The 26483-nt window shown below is 55.7% G+C and overlaps 1 protein-coding gene across 1 annotated transcript; it reads left to right on the forward strand.

Moving 5' to 3' along the window:
- TRIM29 (tripartite motif containing 29) lies at positions 1-26267 on the forward strand. Its single transcript, XM_008578007.1, has 9 exons — positions 1-922; positions 9831-9926; positions 10741-10974; positions 12123-12321; positions 14785-14886; positions 17593-17685; positions 19467-19562; positions 22591-22667; positions 25480-26267. Exons 1-9 carry the CDS (start codon positions 119-121, stop codon positions 25540-25542), a joined length of 1764 nt encoding a protein of 587 aa, XP_008576229.1. The 5' UTR covers positions 1-118; the 3' UTR covers positions 25543-26267.
- The last annotated feature ends 216 nt before the right edge of the window (positions 26268-26483 follow it).

Below are 26483 nucleotides of genomic sequence, written 5' to 3' on the forward strand. Positions count from 1 at the left end.
ACAGGTGTGTCTCTGGGCCCTGTGGCTGCCTGTCCCACTCCCTGCTGAGACGCCCTCAGGAAAGGTCACACAGCCTGCAGCTCCAGCGAGCCTGAACCAGACCAGCCAAGGGACCGGGATGGAAGCTGCAGATGCCTCCAGGAGCAACGGGTCGAGCCCAGAAGCCAGGGACGCCCGTAGCCCGACGGGCCCCAACGGCAGCCTGGAGAACGGCACCAAGGCCGACGGCAAGGAGGCCAAGGCCACCAACGGGCACGGCGGCGAGGTGGCCGAGGGCAGGAGCCTGGGCAGCGGCCTGAAGCCAGGGGAAGGGAAGAGCGCCCTGTTCTCGGGCAACGAGTGGCGGCGGCCCATCATCCAGTTCGTGGAGTCTGCGGATGACAAGAGCTCCAACTACTTCAGCATGGACTCTGCGGACGGCAAGAGGTCACCGTACGCGGGGCTCCAGCTGGGGGCCGCCAAGAAGCTGCCCGTCGCCTTCGCTGACAAGGGCGAGCTGCGCAAGTCCCTCTTCTCGGAGCCGCGGAAGCCCCCGGCCCCCGTGGCGGAGCCCGGCGAGGTGCGCAGGAACAGCTACCCCCGGGCCGACTCGGGCCTCCTCCTGCGGCCCAGGCCGGGCTCCGAGGAGGTGCTGTGCGACTCCTGCATCGGCAACAAGCAGAAGGCCGTCAAGTCCTGCCTGGTGTGCCAGGCCTCCTTCTGCGAGCTGCACCTCAAGCCCCACCTGGAGGGCGCCGCCTTCCGCGACCACCAGCTGCTCGAGCCCATCCGGGACTTCGAGGCCCGCAAGTGCCCCCTGCACGGCAAGACCATGGAGCTCTTCTGCCAGACCGACCAGACCTGCATCTGCTACCTCTGCATGTTCCAGGAGCACAAGAACCACAGCACCGTGACGGTGGAAGAGGCCAAGGCCGAGAAGGAGGTGACTTGCTGGGCCCCTCTGACCTTGATCTTCTCCACTGGGGCTTCCTGGTGTTCGGGGCTTAAATTTCTGCTGTCCTTGGCTCTCTTAGAAAACATTTCTTTTCCCTATGCACCCTCAGTCTTGGGATCACAGGTGGCTCCCTGTAGAGCTAGGGGTGGGGCTCAGAGACCCTGGAGCCCCTTGTCCAGACTGGGTCACAAACCCTCCACACACAGGTCTGCGAGCTGGGTAATAAGAAGAGGTCCTGGGAGCCGCGGGTGAAGAAATAATAGGCTTTATTCAGAGCTAGGAGAAGTCGACTTAATATGGCTTCCCAGAGCGTCTTCTAGAAGCTTCACGCATCGGCAATCACATTAGACAATAACAAGGAGCACCGTGCGCACACCCGTGCCCACCTCAGATGCTGGGCAAGACTCCGAACATCCGAGGGGCCCTGACATTTTCCTTATATTTTCCCAGAACTCCCAACCCCCTAAGGTCTCAGAACACAGGGGCATCTCCTAGATGAGAAAACAGAGGCTCAGAAAAGATTGGGGGCTTGACCAAGCTCATAGGATAAATTCAAGTCAGGTCAGAGAAAAAGACCTAATGGCACAGAACTCACTCCTGAGCTCTGTGCCTGGCTTGGGTGTCTCTTCTTTTTGTTGTTTTTGTCTTAAGGGAGAGAGAATTCTTTCCACCTGAGTAGGACTAGCCCCTGGGGAATGGGTTGTGGGTGAAGGAAGACACTAGAAAGAGGGAATTTTGGGGGTCACTGAAATGTCCTTTTTGCTGGCATCACAGTTTGCATTTGTGATACAGTGGCTGCTTGTCCTAATTCCCCAGCCAGTCTGCTGACTTCCCCCACAGCCTCCTTTATCCGTCCAGCCAGGCCTGTTTTGTGTGTGTGGTTGCATGTGGACATGCCTATGCCTGTAGGTGGACACTATTGGTGAGGGTTGGAGTTTGCTTGCTGATAAGGTGTACATATATATGTGTGAGTGTTTTGTATGCATGTGTGATCACAGTTTGCATTTGTGATACAGTGGCTGCTTGTCCTGATTCCCCAGCCAGTCTGCTGACTTCCCCCACAGCCTCCTTTATCCGTCCAGCCGGGCCTGTTTTGTGTGTGTGGTTGCATGTGGACATGCCTATGCCTGTAGGTGGACACTATTGGTGAGGCTTGGAGTTTGCTTGCTGATAAGGTGTACATATATATGTGTGAGTGTTTTGTATGCATGTGTGTTTGTGGATGTTTGCATATATTTGTATCTGTGATACATAAGTGCGTTTGCTTGAGTTCCATGTATGTGATTATACCTGTACTTCTATGGAGAGGAGCAGGGCCAAGTGGAGGCCTGTGGATGTGGCACACCTGGGGCAGGTATTCTGGGCTAAGGGCCCAGCTGTGGCTGCTGGCCTTTGACCCACGGATGCTGGGCCCTCCCCTCGCAACCCTCCCACCCTCCTGCCTCCACTCCATGCCCCCACTCCCACCCCACCCCCCGAAGCAACATAGCTCCCTGCTGTGGGCAACCTTCCTGGGGCAAACCTTCCCGGTGGCCAGTGCAGGGGACTCGGAATGGGCCAGCACGGGACCCCTCCTTGCCCAGCCTTCCTGACCCAGAGCTTGTTGATTACTCTCTCCATGCACCCCTGGGCAGGAAGGAAGTTAGAGATGGGAAGAGACTCAAAGATCCTTTCCAGAAGCCTCATTTGGCCCAGGAAGATGGTCCCCTATCCTCTGACTCCAGCCTGACTTCAAGCTTCATACTGGGAGATGGAGATGGGGCAGGGGCATGGAGCCCATTCTCAGGGAGCTTACTTGGGAAGTTAGCAGAACAAGAGGCAATCACCTTCATCCACAGCAACCGTGACATTGCAGAGCCTCAGACTGGGTTGTAGATGTGATGAGCTCCAGTGCTGGCTTTAGCCTCTAACTAGCTATAAGACTGGATAAGTCCCTCCCATTCTTCACTCTCCATTTCCCTATATGTGAAACCTAGGGTCTGGGTTGGATTGTTGGTTTTCATATGACCCACAGAGCCCTAGAGTTGTTGGCAATGTCTTCGAGGCCTCAGGGCGAGGAGGGGGACAAGGAGGTGCCCAGAGGCAGGCCTCCAGGTTCCCACCTCTACTGCAAGCAAAGCACAGCCTTATTGATCTGTTTTCTATGCAGGGTTTGGCCCCAAATTTCATGTGAAGCAAGAGTGTCTTAAAGAAAAGCCTGAGTGTGCCTGGAAGAGACGACTCTGGCAGGCAGGAGGGTCTTGGCAGCCCTGTCTGAAGGCACCTGGAACTCCAAGTTCATGTTCAGGGCCATGGTAGGACTCACAGACCGGGTCCTTGCCCTTGAGGGCTAACGATATAGGTCAGGAGTCAGAGCTCAGATGCACAAAGGAGAGTGAGCGGCACCCTCTCAGTCACACAGAAGCAGCTGTAAGTGAACATCCCACTGCAGGGGACCCAATTCCAGGCCTGATGGAGTGGTAGCAGCTCATCAGTCTTCTCCTTCACCTTGCAGATGGGAACACAGGCCTAGGGAAAGGAGGGGACCTTTCCAAGAGACTGCTTTGAGGAAGAAGCCCCCTAAGTCCTCTTCCAATGTTTGAGAGTACCTCTGGGAAAGGGCGCCGAGAAGATAACATTCAACATGTGTGATTTAGGAGAAAATGCCTGGTCCACTGGAGTGACTTCAATGGTGGGAGCTTGGGGCAGTCTGCATGCGTGCGTGTGTGTCTGTGCACATGCGTGTGTGTCTGTGGCATAGAGATAGGCAGGGAGGAGTGAGGCCAAGCATCCAGGAGACTGAGACAAAACAGAGCAGTCTAGGCCTGGCTCTGGTGGAATGTCAGACGTAGGGGACATTGGCACAGAGCAGGGTTAGTGGGAGGTAGGCCCAAGGTGAACAAGCGTGCCAGTCCTGGCCTCCTTTGGAGGCATCTCCTGCAGACCCAAACATCAGCCCACTCAGGTTTTTGCAAGAGGCCTGTGCAAAACCTGTTCTGCAGGCCTGTTGGTGAAGGCCCGAGTGAGGTAACCTCAGACCTGTCTGGGTCAGTTCGCGAGGCTGTAGATGACACCCATGGCAGTGGCTGCTCATCTCCTGGGCCTCAGCTCTACCTACAGACTCAGAGCAGAGTTCATGTTAGAAAAGGTCACTTGGTGGCAACATGAGAGTGTCTTCCTCTGATGAATTCTAGGTTAGAATGTTTTCAGTGCTACCCCAAATATCACAAGGGGTCCCATAGATGTCCTCCTGTCCATCCCTCCACCTCTGGACACTTCCCAGGCTAGGTTAGGTGCATGAGGTTAAAATGAACATATCCATCCTTTTCTGGATCTCATGGCCCCTCCTTCTGTCTGTCCCAAGTTCCTCCTGCTACCACAGGCCAGGGTGTTAGGACCCCTGCCGGGTGGATGGCTGCCTGCTCTGGGCGGCCCTACCCTGTCGTGGGCCTGGCCTGGGCTCTGGGGTGACAGCATGATGATGCATGTGTAGAGGACACACAGCCACAAGCATCGCTCCAAAGGGGCCCAGCGCCTGGTCCACTCTCTCCACTCCGTCACTCAGCTTAGTGCGTTTCTCTCACCGTGTCCCGGGGCTTTGTTTCTCACCTTGTTGCCCAATTCTTCCATGAAGGCCGAGCCACCAGGCTGCTAGGCATGGGCAGCTGCTGGACCTTGAGTTTCTGAGCTGCCCTGGTCTGGGCAGACAGCAGTGACTGGGATTCAGGAGGAGGAATTGGAGGGGCCTGGGGCCACTCTCCCTGGAGATCTCGGGGAGAACATCTGCTCTGGTACCGGGTGGATGAGAAAGGAGGTGGGATGACCTCTGCAGGTGCCGAGAGGGAAACAGCAAAATAAAAGAGGTTTAGAGAGAGGAAACGGGGAAGGTGGGCCACAGGCAGAAAGACAGCCCAGTCTCTATGGAGCCAGCTTCTGGGTTCGGGATTTGCATGGTTGCTGCTGACAGCAGTCCTGTGGGTGAGGGTTACTGCACCCATTTTATAACAGGCTCAAAAATGCCAGCAGTCTTACATAGGTTATAGCACTCACAAGTGGCAGAGCTGGGATCCTCTCCACCATTTGAAACTTTTTGTCCCCATAGGGTTGGAAGGGTCTCCTTGGGATCACCAAGTCCAGGCTCCCAATCCATGGTCGTCAGACCAGAATTGCCTGGTAAATGGTTAAAACACAGATTCCCATGCCTTACCCTGGGAATCTGATTTGGGGGTTGGGGCCTAGGGTTTGTATTTTTAAAAGTCTCCCTCAGGAATTCTAATGTGTAGCAAGGTGGGGTGTCAGAAACCTAGTCCAATTTCACCATGAGGAAACCAAGGCCTGGGGAGATGAGGGGACTTCCGCAAGGGCCCACCCTGGTCTGGAGATGCCAGGGCGATGCCCTCCTTGCCCAGCCCTCCCTGCCCTGGCCAGAGGCTGTGAGGAAGTGGAAAGAACCGTAAACCCCAGCCAAGGAGGCTAATGATGCCGCGCTGTCTGACATCTGGGTGGAAGTGGGGAAATCTATCCAGCATTTCAGATTCTTATCCAGATAATTACCATTTGTCTGAGAGTACAAATTTGGCAATTAACTGGCTCATTTGGCAAATGTCACAGCCGACGGCCCAGTGGTTAATTTAGGCCAGGGAAAGACCATAGGAGATCTCCCCTTCCCTGCAGGCAGTGCAGGTACACCTGTCCAGGTGAGTGCTTGGTGCATCTGCATCTGAAGGCCCCGTCCAGGCTGAGGCACGACCAGTTGCTGTGCCACTCTCCATTCTCAGGGAAAGCTCTGCTCACCCAAGGCCGGAAGGATTTCAAGGCTGGGTGGCCCACGCAGGGCTCATTCCAGGCATCAGAGGATGAGAGGCAACCGGGCGAGTGCGGGAGAAGGGAACAAAGGAAGTGTTTAGGGACAGGCCTGGGCAGGATGGAAGGAATGAAGCCAGGAGTAGGAGGAAGTCAGGAGGCAGGCGTGGGCAGGGTGGGGCTGCGGGGAGCCAGGGCCCCTTCAGACATCAGGGGCTTCAACCACATTCCAAGGGAGGAGGGAGAGAGGGAGAGAGAAAGCTGGGGCCTCAGCAGGGATGAAGAGGAAAAGGGGGGGCAGCAGGAAAGAGGTAGAATGCCAGATTGCACCACCTGCAAGGCGGGGGGAGCCTGGGTGGCTTCAGGTTAGCAGGAGTGAAGGGGAAGGACGATGTCCTGGAAGATACAAAGGATAGCCCAGAACCACCACCTCTACAGGCACCTCTTCAGGCCACATAATGGGATCTGAGTCCTGTTGCATCTTGTCCTTACCACTTTCTAACCATGAGAACACAGGCTAGCTATGTAATCTCTCTAGGCCTTGGTTTCTGCTTCTGGACAGTGGGGATAAGGCCACTTACCTCCACAGAGGACTTTCGCAGATTAAAGGAGAAAATTTCTGGCACATGGTAGATGCTCAGTTAATTAAAGTTATTTTTCTTCCTTCTAGTGTTGCAGGAGAACCCAACATCTTTGGCCCCCTTCCATGTTATAGCATTTTGTGTACAAGAAAAATTGCCAAGATCTAAACAAATGCTAGGTGCATCCCTAGAGGTTTCACCCCAAAACCTTCTTCCCCTGACAGGGTGGGATTCATCCCAGAGATGAGAAAGGAGCATTCTAGCATCAAGAGTCCCCAGTCTGAGGTCCCTTCCAATAGCTCCCTGTGTCTTGCAAGTGCTGTGGGAGCGAGGCCCACTCCCAGCCTGCGTCTGACTTCCCTAGTGCCCCAAAGAAATAGGAGGGCCAGGCTCTTTTCCATCTCACCGATTGTTCCGCCCCCTGCTGCAGACAGCTCGTCTCCACTTCTGCCCTGCACTCCCCTGCCCCACCTTCCTCCTCCCTCCCGGGTCTCTGGCCTGTGCCTCTCGCTCTCCTCTCCACAACTCGGCCACCCCGCCCTTGGCCAGCCCACTGCCCTCTCACACAGGATGCACCCCCGGGGGCTGGCTTCTCTTTGCCCTCTGCCTGGACGCTTCACTGTTCTAAGCCTCACTGGCTTCTCCATCCCCTCTGCTCTTACCTCCTTCCTCCATCTTGGCCAGCAAATCCATGCTCACCTGAAGAAACATTTCCACACCTACCCCAACCATACAGCTCCCAACAGGTCTCCCCTGTGTGCTGCTACTCACTCCACGCACTCGACTCTGTGGCCTTCACTTTGTCTGGTCAAACCTTCTTCCACTTGCAGGAGCTCAGCCTATCCCCATCCCTTTATGCTGTTTCCCCCAGTATCTACCTTCTCCAGTTACTCATGAGCTAAGCCTCTGTTTTGCATCTTCAACTTCATGTCTTGATTTCCCTGGCCTGTCATGCACGCCTCAGTCTTCACTCTGTATCTGGACAGCATACACACTGCACCTGGACCCCAAGCCAATGACACATACCAGGCTCACCACTGAACACCACCAGCACCTCACCTGACTACACCTGTCCTCTCCCCTCGCTCACCTGTGCCTGGCTGACCTGCCTGCCATGCCGAGGCAGTGTGAGTGAAAGCACGCAGCAAGGCGCCTGGTCTGTGGAAGGTGTCCTTGCAACAGTGATGATGTGGACATTGTTCAGTCAGTGCTTACTCTGTGCCAGGTACTTTCAGGGAGCTGTATTCCCTGATCCCAGTCCACCCCACAACCATCCTGGGAGACGGGTCCTCTTACTACCTCTATGGAACAGATGGAGCCACTGAGGCACAGAGAAACTAAGCAACTTGGAAAGGCCACCAGCCTGTAGGTGGTAGTAAACAGACTCAGACGGTCAGTTTCTCTTTCCTGTGCTCTGGGTGAGCTCCCTCCTGGACCCCCATTGCTCATTTCATGGATGGACTGCCTTTCCCCCATCTGCGATAGGATTTTTACCAGGGTTGGGCCGGGTAGGAGGAAATGTACTTTGTTCTCTGCTTTCCTTTCCAGCAGACCTTGTTCTGGAAGAGATGAGTTGGGGGGGAGGGGGATCCTAAGTGCCAATTCCTCCACCCTTGAGTGGGGTTAGGAAGCCTCAGCTGCAATAGGTGGGAGGCCTCCCCTTGACCTCAGGCCTTGCTCAGGAGTTCTCCAGCGGTGGGAACATTGCCTGGGACAGACCTGTTGTCCACCCTCTCTGTTTCCTCCTCATGGCTCAGATTCACCTGCCAGGCCCAGCCAACCTCTATTTTCTGGACTCTTAGGCTCTGCATCCTCAAACAGCATGAGGGTTGCATTTCCACTGCCTGCAGTGGGGTCTTTCTCTCTTTGCTCTCAACCTTCTCCCCGCGTGTCTACTGACTGCTGCTGCTCCTCAGCCTTCTTCCAGAGACCAGGCCAAATCCCCATCCGCATCTCCTTGTGTTCCTCTCCTCTTAGCAGCACATGTTCATTGTTGGTGACAGCATTTTCCATGCTATGGGACTTCCAGCCCATTGCTGGTGGGGCAGATGCTTACTGAGAGGAACTTAGGGGCTTATTGCCTGGAGAGCACAGGAGTGTGGAGGGGGAAAGGGGCTGGCCATGAAATCAGGGGCTGTCTGTCTATTGGGGGAGCTCTGCAGCTCCTGCCTCATGTCTTCCCCACTTCTGGGGACCTTTGCCAAAAAAGCCAGGGAAGCTACATCTACATTGGACCCACTTTCCTGGGGGTCTTCAGCAGGTACCCCACTGGCACCCATTTGGCCTGGTGGGGTGCTCAGGAGGTGTGCCATGCAGTAAAGATTCTTGCCCACTTCTCACGACTCTTTGCTGGTGGAGCTCACATTCCTTGTGGCTTCCTCACCTGACTATGTTTGTGGATCCCTCAAGGAGCCCAGTGGTAGTGAGGAGTCTTGAGCAAGCCAAGGCCTTCTTGGAGGTCTTGGTCATCCTGCTTCTTTGGTGGAGATCACCCATCTACCTTCCAAGCTGGAAAGGGCTTTGAGAGCCCTAGAGGAGAGCCCCGCAGAACAAGGGAGGTGCCTCTTGGCTTGGCGAATGGGATTGGTCTTTGCTTCATGCCTTCCCTTTTGTCACTGTGGTGGATGCTTTTCAGAGAAGGGCATTTCCCCAGATGGTATGGATATGAGAGCCAATGTCCCAGTGCACCCTCATAGAGCTTCTTTCCAAGCCACCCCAGAACCCAGCAGTCTGTGTCCTCCCCTGAGCAGTGGTCCCTAGACCCTCTCCTTCTGTTCTCTCATCCACTCTTCACAGCCTCACTCTTTTTAGCCTTCTCCTTCCCCAGAGACCTTGGGTAAAAGTCCCTGTCTTGCCAAAACTGCAGACTGTGTTCACTTTCCCATAAACAGGTTTATAGCTCTGCCTGCCCAGACGGAGTCTACGCCGACGGCAAGCCCGGCTCCTGCTTGCAGCAGAGGCCCCACGTCATGCCATAGAAACACTGCACACTTTTACTGACACGAGACACTCCCTGGGTTGGGCAGGGCTGGGCTGAGCTGGGCTGGGTCCCCTCCCTCTCTCTCTCCAATGGCCCCAGGCCCATTGAAAAGAGCAAGAACCCCATAAATGAGCTTCCCTCCTGCTCATGTTGGGTGGAGGAACCAGGCAGAGGTTTAGCCCTTATAAAGACATGGCTAGAATGTCCAGCCCTAGCAGCCTGAGAATACAGCAAGATGGTGTTTGACTCACTGCTGTATTCTTGGTGCCTGGCATGGTGCCTGGCACATCCAAGATCCCGCTGAGTGAAGGACTGGATGCATGAGGGATGAGTCCTGTCTGAGAATACAGCAAGATGGTGCTTGACTCACTGCTGTATTCTTGGTGCCTGGCACGGTGCCTGGCACATCCAAGATCCCGCTGAGTGAAGGACTGGATGCATGAGGGATGAGTCCTGCCCGAGAGTTTGCTCCCTGGCTAGACCCACTCCCTGGTGCTCTGGTCTCTTCCACCTCCTCCCCCTGACTTCTTCAACCCTGGCCTTTTCCCTGCAGACGGAGCTGTCACTGCAAAAGGAGCAGCTGCAGCTCAAGATCATTGAGATTGAGGATGAAGCTGAGAAGTGGCAGAAGGAGAAGGACCGCATCAAGGTGAGCAGACCCAGGCTCACCTTGCTGCCCCCTCACCCCACCTGCTCTGCCTGGGAGGAGGCAGGCATAGGGCTCAGTTCTGCTTGAGGTCTGAAGCCCACATTGACATCCCTCACTTATTTCTTCTGGCTTCTCCCACCCTCTTTGGCATTCCTACCCACCCCTCTTCTCAGTCTGCGCCAGGCATCCAAGTGAGATCTTGCCTGTCACCTAAAGTTCATTTTATATCATCCCAGCAAATAAAGACCCCAGGCCTGTCCTCTAATGTGTCTTCTGACATCCTCCAATTTTGGCTGTGCCCACCAGACTACTCAGCCACCAAATACATACTGTTTCCTCTTTACTTGTGCCACAGTGGCTAGATATGTGTCTGCCATGGTTTGGGTGATTGCAAGTCACAATCTGAAATCATTGATTCTTGACCCTGGTGGATTAAATGGCCAGCCAATTCACTTTCTGAATGGTGTTTTGTTCTGGTTGGGGATTCGGTGAGCACACTCTAACTCATGGGAGAACTTCTGGGCCAACGGGGAGTCACTAAAGGGTGGAATGATGGCTTGTATCAACCCACCAAGGGCAAAGGGCCACAGGTGGATAAGGAAGGGTGGGCTGTAAAAAATCCTGGCCATTTCTCTCAGTAGGTGGCATCCCTCAGTGATGCCTTTGAATGAGATTCTTGTCCAGACAGGCTTGCCAAGGGTGGGGTGATGGGAAGGCCCTGATCCTGTGTTGGGGACCTAAAGATGCACCCCACTAGGGAGGTTCTTTTCCTTACTGAAACCCTCCTGCCTCCCTCCCCTGACTCTGGGCTCAGAGCTTCACCACCAATGAGAAGGCCATCCTGGAGCAGAACTTCCGGGACCTGGTGCGGGACCTGGAGAAGCAAAAGGAGGAAGTGAGGGCTGCGCTGGAGCAGCGGGAGCAGGATGCTGTGGACCAAGTGAAGGTGATCGTAGATGCTCTAGACGAGAGGGCCAAGGTACTGCATGAAGACAAGCAGACCCGGGAGCAGCTGCACAGCATCAGTGACTCGGTGCTGTTTCTGCAGGTAACAAGAGACTCCCCTCGCCATTCAGTCCCTCAGTCTCTCATCACATTCTATTCCTTCCCCAGACTCTCACCCATCATCCATCCATCCCTTCATTCATCCATCCACTATCCATCCATCCATCAAGCTCATTCCATCTGTCCATTTAATTTTTCCATCCTATCCATTTTCCTACTTACTCTCAAGACGGCACGTGACCATCATCTTGTACCAACTTCAACTGATATGTAGTAGCAGCGCTCTAGGCTCAGCAGGAAAGCATTCTGGGATTGATTAGTGATGCCTGCTTTGAGTATAGGGAGAGTGGCATTTGAGTGCTGCATATTTGTTTTGCTTGATCTAGTCTGTTTGTCTAGTCATCTATCCACCCTTCTGTCTGCTAGAGTTTGGGTACTACCGCGTGTCCCATATGCTATTAGGTGCTGTGGTGAATAGAGAAGCGTAAGACATGCTTTTTGCCTTCAAGCAGCTGCAATCCAGCTGGGAAGATAAGGCATGTACAATTAGAAAACAATGTAGAAAAGTGTGTAATTAAATGATAAAGCATATGGCTGTGGAGATAAGTGCCTGTGGAAGCTCAGAGAAGGTCAAGCAGCCTGGAATAATCTAAGACAGCTTTGCGGAGTTTGAACTGGGTCTGGAAGGCCAGTTAGGATTTGGGGAGGAGAAGGCATTGTCTGGAGAGGGGGGAAAGAAAGTGCAAAGCACGAAGGTGTGGAGGCAGAACTGAGAGCATCGTGGGAGGGGGAAACGCCACTGCAACCAGCTGGAACTCTGCAGAGAAACCTTGCATATCTTTAGCGCTTTCACTGCCAGAGTCCGTGCAGCCTGCATCCCTCTCATAAGCCCCTATGAGGTAGACAGGATGCACCCAGTTTAGAGGTGGGGACCATGGAGTTCCATACTTGAATGCTGGTGCCATCGGGGATGTTAGCGCCCAATGGATTTTAATTGAAACTTTTCATTTTACAGAAGAAACTAATGTCCAGGGAGAGAAAGTGGTGAACAGCAGAGCTGGATCTAGAACCCAGCTCCTCTGGCTCCCAGCGCCAAGTGTTCCAGCCGGGCTGTGAGAGCGCCTTGTAGAGAAGGCTCCCCATGGCTCATAAAGACCCAGGCAGTTCACGGCTTCTTTCCTTTCTTGGTAGGAGTTTGGTGCATTGATGAGCAATTACTCGCTCCCCCCACCTCTGCCCACCTACCATGTCCTGCTGGAGGGGGAGGGCCTGGCACAGTCTCTCGGCAACTGCAAGGATGACCTGCTCAATGTGTGCATGCGCCATGTCGAGAAGATGTGCAAGGCGGACCTGAGCCGCAACTTCATCGAGAGGAACCACATGGAGAACGGTAGGTCCCCTCTTGTGGGTGGGCCCCAAGAGCATGGGCAGTTCTCTCCCAGGCCAATTCCTGCTGCCTGGTATAGGTGGCATTCAGCTTGCTGGCCCCTCATTGTTCCCATCCATGGTGTTTGGAAAGGATTCAGGGATTCTAGCCCCCCACTGAACTTGCTGCCAAAGTTATGCAGCTATTACAACGGGCCTCCAGAGCAGAGAGCATCTGGGCACTGGCTGTACAAATACCTCCTCTTTGTGGGTGCCCGTGAAACTCAGGGATTGGTTTCACTCCCACCTAACCTGATTGTTAGCTCTGTGTGAATGTGTTGCTTGTATGGGCCAGACTCCTTGGAGGGAGAGCTTGTCTGTCACCATGGCTGTGTGGAGCAGCGTCGAGCCCAGAGGCTGCTCTTGGCCTGGTGGGCTGGGCTGGGGTTGGTGGGACGCAGCGTGTCTCTGTGACTCACCAGCTCCCCTGAAGTCAGCTTCTCTTCTGAGTCACAGTGTCCCCACAGAGGTCAACTGAATCATCTCACAGAAAGCCTCAGAATCTGAGAACCACCTCTTTAAGTCCTTTCTACCCAATCCTTTTAGGGCCTGAAGGCCTGGACACTTTCCCCAAGGCACCACCCTGTGGCCTGGGGGCAGCATGGGGCCTTAAGAATGCAGCCTTATTAATGACTTTTAGCCATGAACACCTCAAGGGATATGACCCCTCTCTGGTCTCTAGGTGGAGCACATGATTCTTTGGGGAGGAAAACGGGAGTAAGAGTGTGCAGAAGGGTCAGGGTTCGGGGGGCCATCTTTGTATCTTGGTGATGATGTCACACAGTGTCCCTGTGAAATGAGGGGGATATTCAGTCACACCTGAGGACAGAGAAGCCATTACAGCAAGACAATCATTTGGCTTCACAGGGCACTCAGATCCTGTAACCCTGCTTCTAATGACAATAGTGATGATACCGATGGCTATGGCGACGCTGACAGTCATCGAGTGCTCCTGTGTGCTGGGCATTACCTTATTATCCCCGCGGGGTGCATTGCATTTTACAGATGAGAAGGCTGAGGCTCAGAGAAGCATCTTTTTAAAGAGCACACAGCGAGGAAGTGGTACAGTCGTGCTCAACACTCTGCGTTCAGTCTCTCATGTCTGCTCACCCGAGAGGCTGCTTCTGGTGGCAGCAGCAGTGGGGTTGGGGAGTGTAATGATCACTGTTCCTGGGGTCCACATCCTGGGAGCAAGCCCCATGTGTGAGGTCTGGCCAGGCCTGGGACGGTGGCCTTGACTGGGGTGGGTTTGCCTGTGAGCCTCGCAGGAACCATCCAGCCTGATGGCTGCTCACTGTCCCATTTCTAGGTCACGATGGTGCTGGTCATGGCCTCTGTGCAGGTGTGGCCCTGTGTCCCATACAAGGTTTGCGGTGAGGGGGCAGACAGGAGCAGGGCTGGGCACTGCTGATTCAGTCCCTGCCTGTGCTAGCCTGCGGCCGCTGGGGAAGGCTCCTTTGCCTCTGTGTTGTTGTTTTTTTGTCGCTGCTGTGTAGTTGTTGGGGGTGTGTCTTCTGTAGGAGGTGGGGGTGGGTGGCCGGTGAGTCAGACCTTGCAGTGACCATCCACCCCTCCCTGGTGCTGGCCTGTCCACCAGACCGGGGCTCATTCCCACCCTCAAAGGGCCAGAGGCACCAGTCCACATGCATCATGGGCTCAGTGGGGCACAGGGCTGGGCCAACACCTAGGAGGGCACTTGTTAATTCTTTGAGTGTCTACTGTGTGCCAGGACCCTGCTGGGCAGGGACGAAGATGAAGGATGGGTGTCTGAGCCAATCCTTCCTCCTCTTGCCCAGGAGGGAGGGAGCAGGAAGGACAGAGAAAGTAGAGGGCAGGGAAGTGGTAAGAGAAAGGAGAGGGGCACGGAGGGCAGCTGGGGGAAGTCAAGCATCAAGTGGCAGATTCGTTTGGGTTTAGGGGTCTGTAGGTAGGTGTCTCCTTGCAGCAGCTCACTCGGCTTAACCGCCTGGATCCCTGGGCCATGGAGGCCACCTCATTCCACCACCTCAGGCTGCCAGCAGTGGCTGCGACTGAGCCACAAAGTGGGGACTGTGGCTCAAACCCCGACTCTGCTCTATTGACATGTGACATTGGGCAAGTTGCTTCCTTCACCTCCTGAGGCTCAATTTCCTTATCTGTCACAGGATGTTCATACCTGTTCAACAGTCGATTTACAGATCAAATAAGAAGTGGATATCAACAGCACCTTGTAAACTGCAAAGTGCTGTGCACATGCTCTTACTCACTGTAGAGCTCCCCTGCCCCCATGAGCTCAGGAGCAGAGTGGAGGCTGGGCAGAGTGTCACATGCTCTGAGGATGTGGTACCTTGTCTCTCCCTGGGACAGAGGGGTGTGGTATGGGGTCCTCAGAGGGCCAGCTCCTCCTCTCCTCTGTCCCCTCTGCTGACCTAACCTCTCTCCTTCCCAGGTGGTGACCATCGCTACATGAACAGCTATACAAATAGCTACACCAGCGAGTGGAGTGCCCCGGACACCATGAAGAGATACTCCATGTACCTCACGCCCAAGGGTACGCTGGGCCCCCTCACCCCAGACCTGGTGTCCCTCCTGCTGCTGAAGGGCGCCAGCACCTGTGGGGTGACTCTCAGCCAGGTTCCTCCTGGGTGGAGTGACTGTGCCCGCAGTTTGCCTGGGAAAGTCCTAGCTTCTACCTGTTGTCCTGGTGTGGTTATAAACAGTGCCTCCTTTCGCTTTCAGAAGTGACAAGTGTCCTGGTTTAGGTGACAAATCATCCAGCACCCAGCTCCTCAGAGGCTTCCCTCCCTGCCCCTTGCCTCAGCCCGCAGCCTTGCTTCTGGTTCCTTCCAAAGCGTCTCCAGGGCTTTCCTCTGCCCGGCCGGAGCTGTGTTGCTTCACTTAGGTTTCTGTAGGTCTCAAGCCCTGTGGAGGGAGGCCGCCTCCCAGACCCTGCTGATCCTCAGGGGCAGGGAGCGAGCCGCTCCTCTACTGAATTTCCTTACCACACAGCCCAGCCCCCTTGTCCCTCCCTCCCCAGGTCCTGGAGAGCCCCAGCCTGGCCTGTGGGGTGACAGCCTGGTGGGGAGAGACCAGTGTCTGCCTGTCCTTGCCCTGTGGTAGCTTCTCACATTCTTAGGCACCAGCAACAAGCCACAACGATGTCCTTTACATAAGGGGCATATGCATGTGCATGTTGGGGTGGGGGAGGAGAGGGGCACAGGGGAGGGGAGGAAGGGGACATGGGGAAGGCATGACGGGTTGGGGTGAGGAAGCCTCCAGGCCCTAGGCACAATTCTCTCTCTCTCTCTTTCTCTCTCTCTCTCTCTCTCTCTCTCTCTCTCTCACACACACACACACACACACACACACACACACACACACACACACACACACACACACACACACACACGGGAGTGGCTTGGGGGATTTGGAAAGATGAGCTCAACGGAGAAGAACCTCTGCCGCCCCACCCATTTTGAAAACAACACCTGCACTTCCTGGGGAGGTCTGGGGCGGCAGTTGCATGCCAGGTTCCCCCTCTTTGACATTCCTGGTGTGGGCCAGGCCCCAGTGGGCCAGTCCTGTGGCCTTCCCTGGCTGGGCGCTGCCCCTTTGAGCTGAGTTCTGTGAGAGGATGAGCTGTACTGACCAGCTGCCTCCAGCAGCCCTCTCCTCAGAAGCCCTGCCGCCAGCCTCACCCAGGCCTGGTCCCTCCTGTCTCTCCCCCTTGTCCAAGGACCAGTCCTGGTGTGGCATCGAGTCCCCTGTCTTATCTCTCCTGCTCTGCAGAGGATTGAGGGTCAGTGTGAGTCCCACTGCAGGCTGCGAGGAGGGGCACAGACCAGGGGGTGAAGGGAAGAGCACAGCCTGCCAAGGTGTCACCCGAGAGTCCTGGGGCTGTGGTGGCCTTGCCACCTCTGGCCTCAGTATCCCTATCTGGACTCAAATGCTAGGAGACCTCCCAGCTCTGTCACTATGAGTCAGTCTGTGACATTTGTAGGTGGAACAAACAGGTCCATCCAGTATCCCTGCCCCAAGCACTGTGGGTAGAGCCTTGTGCTGGGGACAGGAGGGACAGGGAAACTGCCCTCTGGGAGCTCCCAGGCTCAGGGTGGAGGCGAGGGGGGGCGGCGAAGGAGGGTCAAGGAGAGTCATTAGGAGACCAGGGAATGAGGCCACTGAAGGGCCACTAGTCCCTGAGTCTGGGAGTTTTGGGGTCACTGGGATTGAGCAGTGGCCGTGACTCCTTCCCAGGAGAGGCTAGTTTCAAGGTTGCCTGAAAGAGGGACTGTGTGCTCAGGAAAGTGGGCATGACTGTGACAGGCAGAGGGCACTGGGGCAAGAAGAACCACACAAAGGTTTAGAGAAGGGCCAGCAGGTGCAGGGACCGGTGGGACAGAACTGGGGGTGCCGATGCAGTCTGGGGGTTAGGCAGGGAAGGGCAGAGCCAACAGAGGACGCTGACCCCTGGGGGGCTCATTTTTGTCATCTCTAAAGCTGGGGCATTGATCCTGCTCTGCCCTCCTCATGAGGCTGTTGTGAGGGCCCGTTGCAGGGAGAAGGGACAGCCCTTGCGGAAGTTTCTGAGCCGCCAAGGTGAAGTAACAGCAGAGGCTCTCAGCGCGGCTCGGCTCATCTGCCACCTCCAGTCACCCAGCCCTCATCTGGCCAAGGGCCCAATGATGCCCCACAGTGCCATGGCCTCTCCTTGCGCCCAAGCACCCCATTTCCCAGCCTTTGGGGACTCATTAACACAGGGATGGCTCAGGTGACCAGCCTTCTTGTGACCTCCAAGGCCCCCTCAGTAGGGTCACCTTCTGTCTTAGTCTATCCAGAACCATCCAAGTTTACACCTGATGCTCTTGGCACAATTAATAGAGTCCCCGCCCTCTCAAAAATGCCCCAATTTAGATGATACATTTATTTTTTATTTTTACTTATGCATATTTATGGGGTACAGAGTTGACTATCAGTGTTTGTGTACAGTATGTGATGATCAAGTTCATGTTATTAGCACTTTCATCATTCCAAATGATTACATTTTGTGTCTCTTCCCCAATTACTCCCTATCCCCCGCTGTCATGATAAGTCAAGTGATCGCCTTATGCTAGACCCAAAGGACTCCTTCTAGTTGTGGATTCTGGTTCCTGTGACAGGCACTTGGGGGATTGCTTGGGGGCAAGGAATCCTGCATGAGACCCCTCAGGTCAGACCCACCTTTCTGCAATGACGCAGCCCTTCCTTGTCTGCTGCACAGGTGGGGCCCGGACATCGTACCAGCCGTCATCTCCCAGCCGCCTCTCCAAGGAGACCAACCTCAAGAATTTCAACAATCTCTATGGCACCAAAGGTAGGAGGGTGGCTATGCTCGGGGTGGGCAGGGGCCCATGTGGGGGCTGTGCAGGCAGGTGGGGTGGGGGTGGGGCAGGGCCACAGAGCAGGGGGCTGGACTCCCCAGTGTGAGATGCATGTGGGGAGCTGGGATGGGTGGGGGTCCAGAGGCAGGTGGAGAGGAGTCCTAGTGAGCTTAAAGTGTATGTCTGTGTGTGTGTGACATCGTCAGCTAGGCTGGAGGAAAAGCAGCCGGGAACCTCAGCCTCATTGGAAATCCCTGAGTCCAAGTCCTTCATGCCCCAAAGGTGTGATGGGGTGAGGCAGAGTAGGAGGATGCTTCAGTGAGGACAAGGCCCACAGAGACGAGAGGGCCAGAGATGCCCGGTGGACAGCACAAGGCTCAGGCCTCTGTGCAGGATTACATTCACAGCTGTGACCAGCCTCGGCCCCCTTCATATACGCCACAGTCTGTGAGCTGCACAAGGACTGAAGCTGTGTCTGTCCTGTTTGCTGCTATGACCCCAGGGCTCAGAAATAGGAGGGTTCAGGAACGGCTGTTGGAAGAGAGACAGAGTGAACAAACGGGTGAACGAAAGGGCAAGGCCTGCAGTCTCGCGGAGCCTTGGGCGGGTGTGCCCACTGGGGGCTTGCTGCAGAAGCTCCTGAGATCCCTGTGGGAGGGGTTTGCTCTGGGAAAAGTGGTCATCTCTGACCCCGGATCCCAAGCGTCAGCCCCCACCCCTCCCACAGGCAGCTGTGGGAGAGGACCGCCGAGTCTGGTGGGCACTGCCAGGGAGCGAGCTTTACTAAAGAGACCTCTGATGCTCAGGCCTGGTGGGGAGGGGGTGCTGGTGAGGAGGGGGTGCTGGAGAAGCATCCATCATCCACAGAGGGGCTCTGAGCCCCCCAGCCCAATGCCATCTTAGCACCCCTGCTCTTCTCCCCCCCGCCCCACTGCCTCGTTTTCTTCTAGACAATGGGGACACACATGGATACTTATTGGCAAACAGGATTTCAGGAGTTCTGCTGGCTGTCTGTGTCCCCAAGTTTTAGAATGTGTGTGTATTTATTTGTTCGTTTGGTCATGCATTCATCCATCAGCTAGGCAATGAGCACCTTCCAGAACCAGGCCCTGTGCCAGGCACCGGGTGTGATTCTGGGACAGATGGGCATATTCTGGCCCCTGTGGAGCTCAGTGGGGGAGACAGACAATTAGACATGCAGCTGCAACCCAGGGGGACAGGGCATGCAGGGAGATGTGGGACATGGGGCTGAGGCACACATGGATTTGGGGGAGGGGACATGCAAGCTGACCCACTCCATGTGAAGACCCACTACATGAATTTGCTAAGGGCGGGAGCAGCTGGAGTGTCCTAGGCCGAGGACACTGTCTGGCACAAAGGCTGGGGCAGGAGAGAAACTGGTGCATCTAAGGAGCTGAGAGCTCAGTCTGGTTGGAGTGTTGACTGATGGAAAGAAGAGAAGCCAGGATGGGAGTGGAGATGGTGGGGAGTCGGCAGCCCATGAAAGAGCTGTGGACTGTTATGTACTTTATCCCTTATTCTGCTGAGGACAGCGGCTCTTAGGTAGGACAGGGGCATGACTACACTCTTTGTATTCTAGAAAGATAACTTTGGTGGTGGGAAGCACTGGGGGTAGGCATGCCAGGGGGCACATCTTGGCTAGAGACATGGCAAGGGGCTGGAGAGAGTGCCACGGAATTGGCCACATCCTGGTCCTGCCTGCTCTCCTCCACGCGTGGCTGCCGAGGTCTGACGCCCTTCCTCACCCTGGCAGGTAACTACACCTCCCGGGTCTGGGAATACTCCTCTTCCATTCAGAACTCCGACGACCTGCCCCCAGTGCAAGGCAGCTCCTCCTTCTCCCTGAAAGGTGAGCTCTCCTACCCCGACCCTCCCTGCGTGTCCTCCCCAGGCCCTGCTGTGGTCTCTGCTCCTTCTACCTTGTAGAGGAGAGAGCCTTGGCCTGACAGCTGGTGGAGCTGCTGCCTTGAGGGGCTAGGCCACAGCCATGTTTCTCAGGGATCTTTTCACCAGACTCCAGTCCCTGAAGATGCGCTGCAGCAACAGGTGTCCACGGTCAGGAAGGTGGGACGCCCCATGCCTTCTGCACCCCCCACCTCCGAGATCCCCGGGGTATTTCCGTCAGGTGTACCTTCCGAGTCTTCCTACTGCCAAGAGTTTATTTAACTTTGTTCACCCAGTGACTCCAGCATTGGGTGACTCTAGGACCCCTGGCAGCAGTTAATATCCCACAGAGCCAGAGTCCCTCGGGAGACCCTTTGGGAAGGGCAAGACCAGATGACCTCTAAGGCCTGCCAAGTCTGATTCTCTTTTTCCTACACCCTGTCCCCCCGCCTGCCTGCCGTGCTCTCCAGAGCTCTTTAACAAGGCTGAGTGGTCAATGCCTCCTGTCCCCTGGGGTTGGGGCCATCCTGAGGGGTCAGGCTTGAACCAGCCCCTAGCTCTAGACCCCAGACCCTCACGTATCACCTAGAAGATCCCAGGGACAGCTCTGGTGGGGTGTGGTGGGAGTAACTCATTTCTCTTCTGGCATGCAAAACATGTGGCCTGGGAGAAAGGACCCGCAGATTGGGTGGGACTGGGGGAGGGAGAGGGAAAGGGTTTGTGTGGGGCGGACAGACCCCAGATAGTAGCTCTGAGGTGGCTTTATCACCTGGCTGTCCCTTCCAGGCTGGGATCCCAGCCTATACCCAGGTAAAGATTCTTGAAGCTCCCAGCAAGGTGAAGAAGTGGACCTGAACAGAGGGTCCCCCCCCTGCAGACCCAGGGGATGTCCCATCTCTGAACTAGGCCTGAGGAACTCTGGAACCTGCCTGGGTCTGCCTGGTTTCCAGCAGGTGCCTCCCTGCTCTGCTCAGCCTGGACCAAAGACCACCAGGCAGGGAAGATGGCCATTCTTAGGCAAGATTCAGAGCTTTTGCGCTCCCCAGTGTCTCCCCATCAGCCTATGTAGACTCTCCTGTGTAAGGCTTTGCGTTAGGAGATCCTCTTCTCAAACATACCCTCGGAGGAGGAGCCTGGGAACACCCATTTTTACCTTCACATAGATCAGCGATCAGCTCACCAGGCTAGCTTGAAGTGGCCTGTGCATGGAGAACCCCAGCCTGCGTGGACTGAGCCCACCCGCACCCCCTCCAGCAACCCTGGAGGCAGGGAGCATGCTCAGGGCTGAGAGAGGTGTGAGTCCCTCTGGCCCTTCCCAGGATCAGCACAGCGTGCCGCTAATGCCTCTCTCTCTCCCAGCAGGCACTGGGAAAGCCCCCTATCAGTTCACCACCTTGGGACAGGCCACTGCAGAGTTTTCCAAACCACTGGACCACAGTGGGCTGTTTAAAAATAATCCTGGTACCTGCCTGTTTCTCATCCCTCCCCTTTTCTCTCCCATAGCGGGGCAGGTGGGACATCCTGTGGGGGCTCTCTGCCACTTCTAGGGTGTCCTGGTCCCTCCTCCCCAGAGCTCCCTGGAAGAGGGATGCATGCCCCCACCCGCCATCCCCAGCTCCCTCTGTCTGGACTTCTGCCTGCTGCACAAGGCTGGTCTCCTGGGCCACCCCATCCCCATCCCACCCCTGTCTTCACCTCTGTCATGGCTGGCATGGGATTTTCTTTCTGGGAACTGAGAGGTGAGGTCTGAATCCCCCTCTCTCAATCTCTACTCCGGACCAATGGAACCCTGTCTTTCCAAGGCTGCCCCATCCCCAGATGCAGGGAGAGACCCGGGTTCTCCCCCTGCATCCTTGCTCAGAAGCACCTGGAAGGGCCAGCCTGGCTGGCAGCCTGGTGGTGCTGCAGGGGGTCTCTGGGCCTGGCCTGCTCACACTTGCTTAGAGCAGGGCAGGACAGGAGCTTCCCCAAGGCAGGTTGCAGCCTCGTTGGACAGGGGTCTGGCCAAGGACCCAATTTATTTCTTGAGCTCCTCAGTGTCCAGGTCATAGCCTGTTTCTTCTCAGGCATTACTGTCTTTCTGCAGGCTGTTGGCTGACACTGAGAGTGCTTTTCACTATTCTGTGGACCAGAGCTCCTTACAGATTCCTCTGGGCTGAGGAGAGGGGCCAGAGAATTGGGCAGGGCAGCTTGGCTCTGGATCAGCACCTTTGTGATCAAGCCCAGAGAGCACCACCTGCTCTGGGTCTCTCGGGCTTGCGGTCCTAACCCTGGGTGGCAGCCACCCTGGCAAATTACTACTCTCTCTGGGCCCTAGTCTCTGGCTAGTGAAACAGGGGAGAAGCAGCAGAGCCAGGCAGAAGGAACGTGAATATGGGTTTTGCAGTCTGGCGAAACCTGGATTTGAATCCTGACTGCTGCTCACAACCCTGATTGTGCAGCTTGGGCAAACTGCTGACCTTGCAGAAAGGAGGGTGCTGAGTGAGGAGACATATGCAAGGTCCCTAGCACGGTGCTTGGCACAAGCGGGCTCAGTAAACGGGAAGCATCGTCCACCCAGTGCAGGGCAGTCAATGAGCTTCTCCTACGGGAAATCCTGGCAGGTTGTGCTTGTGAAGTGTTTCTCCTGGGCTCCGGGAGGGGGAGGGGTCCATGGTGTTAGCCTCTGGGGTGGGAGGGTGGGTGGAAGTCCCTGCAGAGCAGTGTGATGCTGGTGTGGATCTGGGGGCGACACTCCCCTGCTGCCTGGCCCAGCCCACCTGGCCGGCTCCTCCTCCTGCTGTCTGCCTTGCTGCTTCCTGCCTCTGGCCAGGCCCTCAGGATTTGCAGCTGCGGCACCCCAGCTGCTGCATGCCTCTTCAGGTGGCTGCATTTGGTAATGGGCTGGAGGACGCTTGGCGAGCACTGTGGAGAAGGCAGCTGTGCTGCTCTGGCCCTGGGGACCCCTGACCACCAGCCCACGCTCCCTCTGACTAGAGTTCTCGTCTTCCCAGGCTATCCCTCCCTCATCCGGAGCCAGACCCCCAAGGCCCAGCCCCAGTCTTGGAAATCTGGCAAGCAGACTTTGCTGGTGAGTGAAATGGGGCCAGGAGAGGCCGCCTGGGTACAGGCATGTCCAGAGACTGGGCACTGGAGGGGGCTCCCCAGGGGCAACCGGTCTTCACGTTTCCAGGGCCTGTGGGAGGCTGATGAGTTCTCTGGGCCAAGGAGTGGAGGGAGGAGGCAGCAGTGGCTGGAATACCTGCAGGCAGCAAAGGGGAGGAGAGACCCAGGGCTCACAGGCGGGGCACACAGCTAAGCACACACTGTCTGGGCCCCAGTTCTCTAATCTGTAACGTGGGTAGCCCTGGTTTTTTATTTGGGAAATGGTTGTTGGGTGCCTATGCTTGTGGAATGACAGCTCCGTCTCTGCCAGTTCTGGAACCGTAAACTCAGTCCAGGGGACGGGCATCCTGAGATGGGTCCCATCTCCCAGGGGGCCAGTTCTCCAGCTCTGACAACATAGAAGCTATTGGGGTGATAGTGTGGGGGCTGGAAAGTTAGACACAGATGTATTTAGGGTTCAGTATCTAATAACCCTAAGCCAGGGGCATAGGAGAGCAGCACCACAGGGAGGCATGGCCTTGGGGTCTAGGCCACCTGCTGCCTAGGGGATCCTGGATGAGTCAGACACTCTCTTTGGGACTGTTCCTTGGTTTCTATAATGTGGGTGCTGATATGAGGTGATCCTCAATGCCCGTTAGACCTGACATGCCTGACCCCTGCCTGAGACCTCAGCCTCCATCTCCGGAATGCTTCTCTCCTGAAGGCCCATGCTAGGCCCTGCTGGAGGGGTCGGCCAGCTGCCTTGGCATGTGGGTGGCATCAGGGTTTCACTGTGGACAGGGGACAGGGCCCCTGGCTCCTGCTGTCTTTGCATTTGGAGGTCAGAGCAGGGGAGGCGATTTGCTCTGGACTACAAAGAATGGCTGGGGCTGGTTTAATTGAAGAGAATCTTTAATTTGCTGGCAATGGGAGTTAGGTGATCGTGTGTGTAATTTGCAGCTGGGCCCAGGGGCATTGCAACAGCAGGACTGCAAAAAGCAGATATGGGAAGAAGTTTTCTGATTCTAGACTCAGTGTTTCTCCTCCCTACCACATACTTTTCCACCCTCACAGAGCCCAGGTCCCCACAGAGAAGTCTCTTTACCACCTTGAATGTAGGCAGGTGCTGGTGTGCAGAAGGGTCTGGCTTGGGAGCCAGGATGCCTGGGGTCTGGCCCCAGCCCTCTCACCAACTTGCTGTGTAACCTGTATGAGCCATTCTTCCTTCATGCCTCAGTTTCCCCATCAGTAATATGAATTCAATGGCCTGGATTATTTTATCGCACTTTCACCTCTCACGTGCTGTGACCCTGAGCCAGGGAGGAGATGAAGGTGGAGTGGGGGTGGGGGTGAGCACCCTGCCCAGATGCCATGGGGCCACGTTCTGTCCATCCACCACTCTGGGCTCTTAACAAGATGGTGCCATTTGTTGACTTGCCATCTGTACCACTGACCCAGCCTTCATGACAGAAAGGCTGTAGCTGTTTCCAAGTCTGGTCACTTTGCCTTTTGGACTACTTTGGGGTCTGGGCTGGCCCCGGGGGGTCAGGAGACCTGGTTCCAGGCCCTTCTCTGCCCCTGAGTAGCTGTGTGACTTTCCCCTCCATGGATCTTAGTTTCTTCCTCTGTTTAACGGGTGGTCTAAGCAAGGTCTGAGCTGAGGACCCTCAGCTCTGGCATTCCCCAGGCCTGAGTCCTGCTGGGAACCAGATACAGGGGAGGAGCTGACTAGGAGGTGCCAGTTCCTAGGCCAACGGGGGCCAGGGGCAGGGGCTATGAACACCCATGGTGTGTTTGTGTGAGGGTGAGATGGTGTCTCCTGTACTGGGATCAGTGGGCCCTGGGGGCAGCTTCCATCTCCAACTCAGGGACCAATCCACTTCCTGAGACCCTCTAGGGACCAACAGTGTTAACATGGGCAAGTAGCAGCCTGGAAGGGCTGTCTTCTCAGGGACCTGGTGGAGTGATTGGGAGGAGAGGAGGGTGCTGATTTCATGGAATTACTGCACAATGAGATACACAGAGGAAGCTGGAGAGTTGTTGCCGGGCTCTGTCCTGAGACATGCTCCCTGAATACCAGTGCCAGGGCAGGATGAGGGAGGCAAAGGGACTGGGGGAGCCTGGGTCTGTGTTGGGTCAAAGCAGTTGTTTGCTCTCTCTGCACCCCTCTGTCAGGGAGAATTACACAGAGAGAACACAAGCAAACACTCGAAGCCCTTGAGACACCAGAAGTGATGCCAAGACATGGGATGGGAGGACTCTGAAGCCAGACTGCTGGGGCTCGAGTCCCGGATCCTCTCTTTACTAGCTGAGTGACCTTGGGCAAGGTGCCTAGCCTCTCTGTGCCTTGTTTTGCTCATATAAAATGGATATGATAATAGTAACCCATTTAATCAGATGGTTGTAAAAATTAAATGAGTTTATCTATGTAAAGCACTTGGCACGGTGCTATACAATTCTGTGGAGTAGAAAGTGCTATGTAAATGGTGGGGCTGGGAGGGCCATCCTGGACCATGGAGAGAGCACTTTGATGAGGGTCAAGGAAGAGGAGGCTGAAGTTCAAGTTCACCAACTGATTAATGGGAATAAACTGTAATTAGGATTTGAATCTGGAGATCTTGATCACATTAGAGACCAACCCTGATCACAGGGTAGATAGATCTTGCAGGTCAGGCTGCAAGGCCCCTAGAACTGTTGGGGTTTGGACCACTGCCGCTTCCTGGAGGGAGTTAGGGTAGGGTGGGGCTGGCTAGTGGGCTTCATCTGGCCTCCCTAACCACTCTTGTTTCCCCCCACAGTCTCACTACCGGCCATTCTACGTCAACAAAGGCAGCGGGATCGGGTCCAATGAGGCCCCGTGAGCTCCGGGCAGGAGGGAACGAGGCGCTACCACCCCTCCCCTCCCTACTGACCCTGCTGCTCTTGCCTGCCCAGCTACTGTGCTCATCTGTGCGGGAGGGAGCCTGGCCTGGGCCTGCCCACTCCAGCCCTCTGCTGCCTCAGGGCAGTCCTGAGTCCCCCATTAGCCACACTCCATCCAGGCCCCTTTCCTGCCTTGTGACTTCTGATGGTCACCATTGTTCCTGTGTTCAGGGGCCAGCCCATTGCAGGGTGAGAGATTGGTGGGGCTCTCTGCCCTAATCCACCACCCTCCTCCTCTTGGGCTGGATCACTGGTGCTAGCAGTATGTGCCCACCTGGTGTAAGCCTGCCACTCCTGCCCATGCCCTGCTGTCCCCAGGCCTGTTGGCCACTTCTCTCCAAGGTCCCTATCCCCCATGCAGTCAGTAGGTGCCTGGACAAGCCAGCTGTTCATCTCATATCCACACAGCACCACCTTCTCTCCAGCAGCCCGGTCCTGTTAGGAGAAGACTGGCTCTATACGTGCCCTCTCTGGTCCTACCTACCAGTGACCAGCCTGGCAGAGCCTGCAGCCTTGGCCATCACAGAGGGAAACCTCTAGGTGTGTTGGCATCACCCTGCCCCCGTGTGGGTATCCACCACATCCACTTTGTTTCCGCAGGCCCTGGAGGGCAAGCTCTCCTGGCTGGCAGGATGATCTAGGCCAAGATATGCCTCTTTCCCACTTGCCAGGATAAGCAATTATAAGTAATTCACTCACCATGATATAATCTACCTATGAAAATAGCTACTGGCCCAGCCACCTTGAGGGAAATACCACTTACCTACAGGATTTCATTCATTTTATAATTTGGTGCTCCCCTGGCAGTGGAGAGTGCCTTACACGCTGCCTCCACCCTCGTCCGCTGCCCCCGCAGAGACTCTGCCTCCTCTCTCTGACT

Source organism: Galeopterus variegatus, unplaced genomic scaffold, assembly GCF_000696425.1.
Source record: "Galeopterus variegatus unplaced genomic scaffold, G_variegatus-3.0.2 Scaffold1617, whole genome shotgun sequence".
Classification (NCBI taxonomy): domain Eukaryota; kingdom Metazoa; phylum Chordata; class Mammalia; order Dermoptera; family Cynocephalidae; genus Galeopterus; species Galeopterus variegatus.

What these genes read in the sequence shown, in the direction of transcription:
- TRIM29 (XM_008578007.1), top strand. Translation starts at nt 119, where the DNA reads ATGGAAGCTGCAGATGCCTCCAGGAGCAACGGGTCGAGCCCAGAAGCC. An exon ending in CTCCTCCTTCTCCCTGAAAG is followed by an intron (nt 19,563 to 22,590) that starts GTGAGCTCTCCT and finishes TCGTCTTCCCAG; the next exon opens with GCTATCCCTCCCTCATCCGG. An exon ending in CTGGCAAGCAGACTTTGCTG is followed by an intron (nt 22,668 to 25,479) that starts GTGAGTGAAATG and finishes TTCCCCCCACAG; the next exon opens with TCTCACTACCGGCCATTCTA.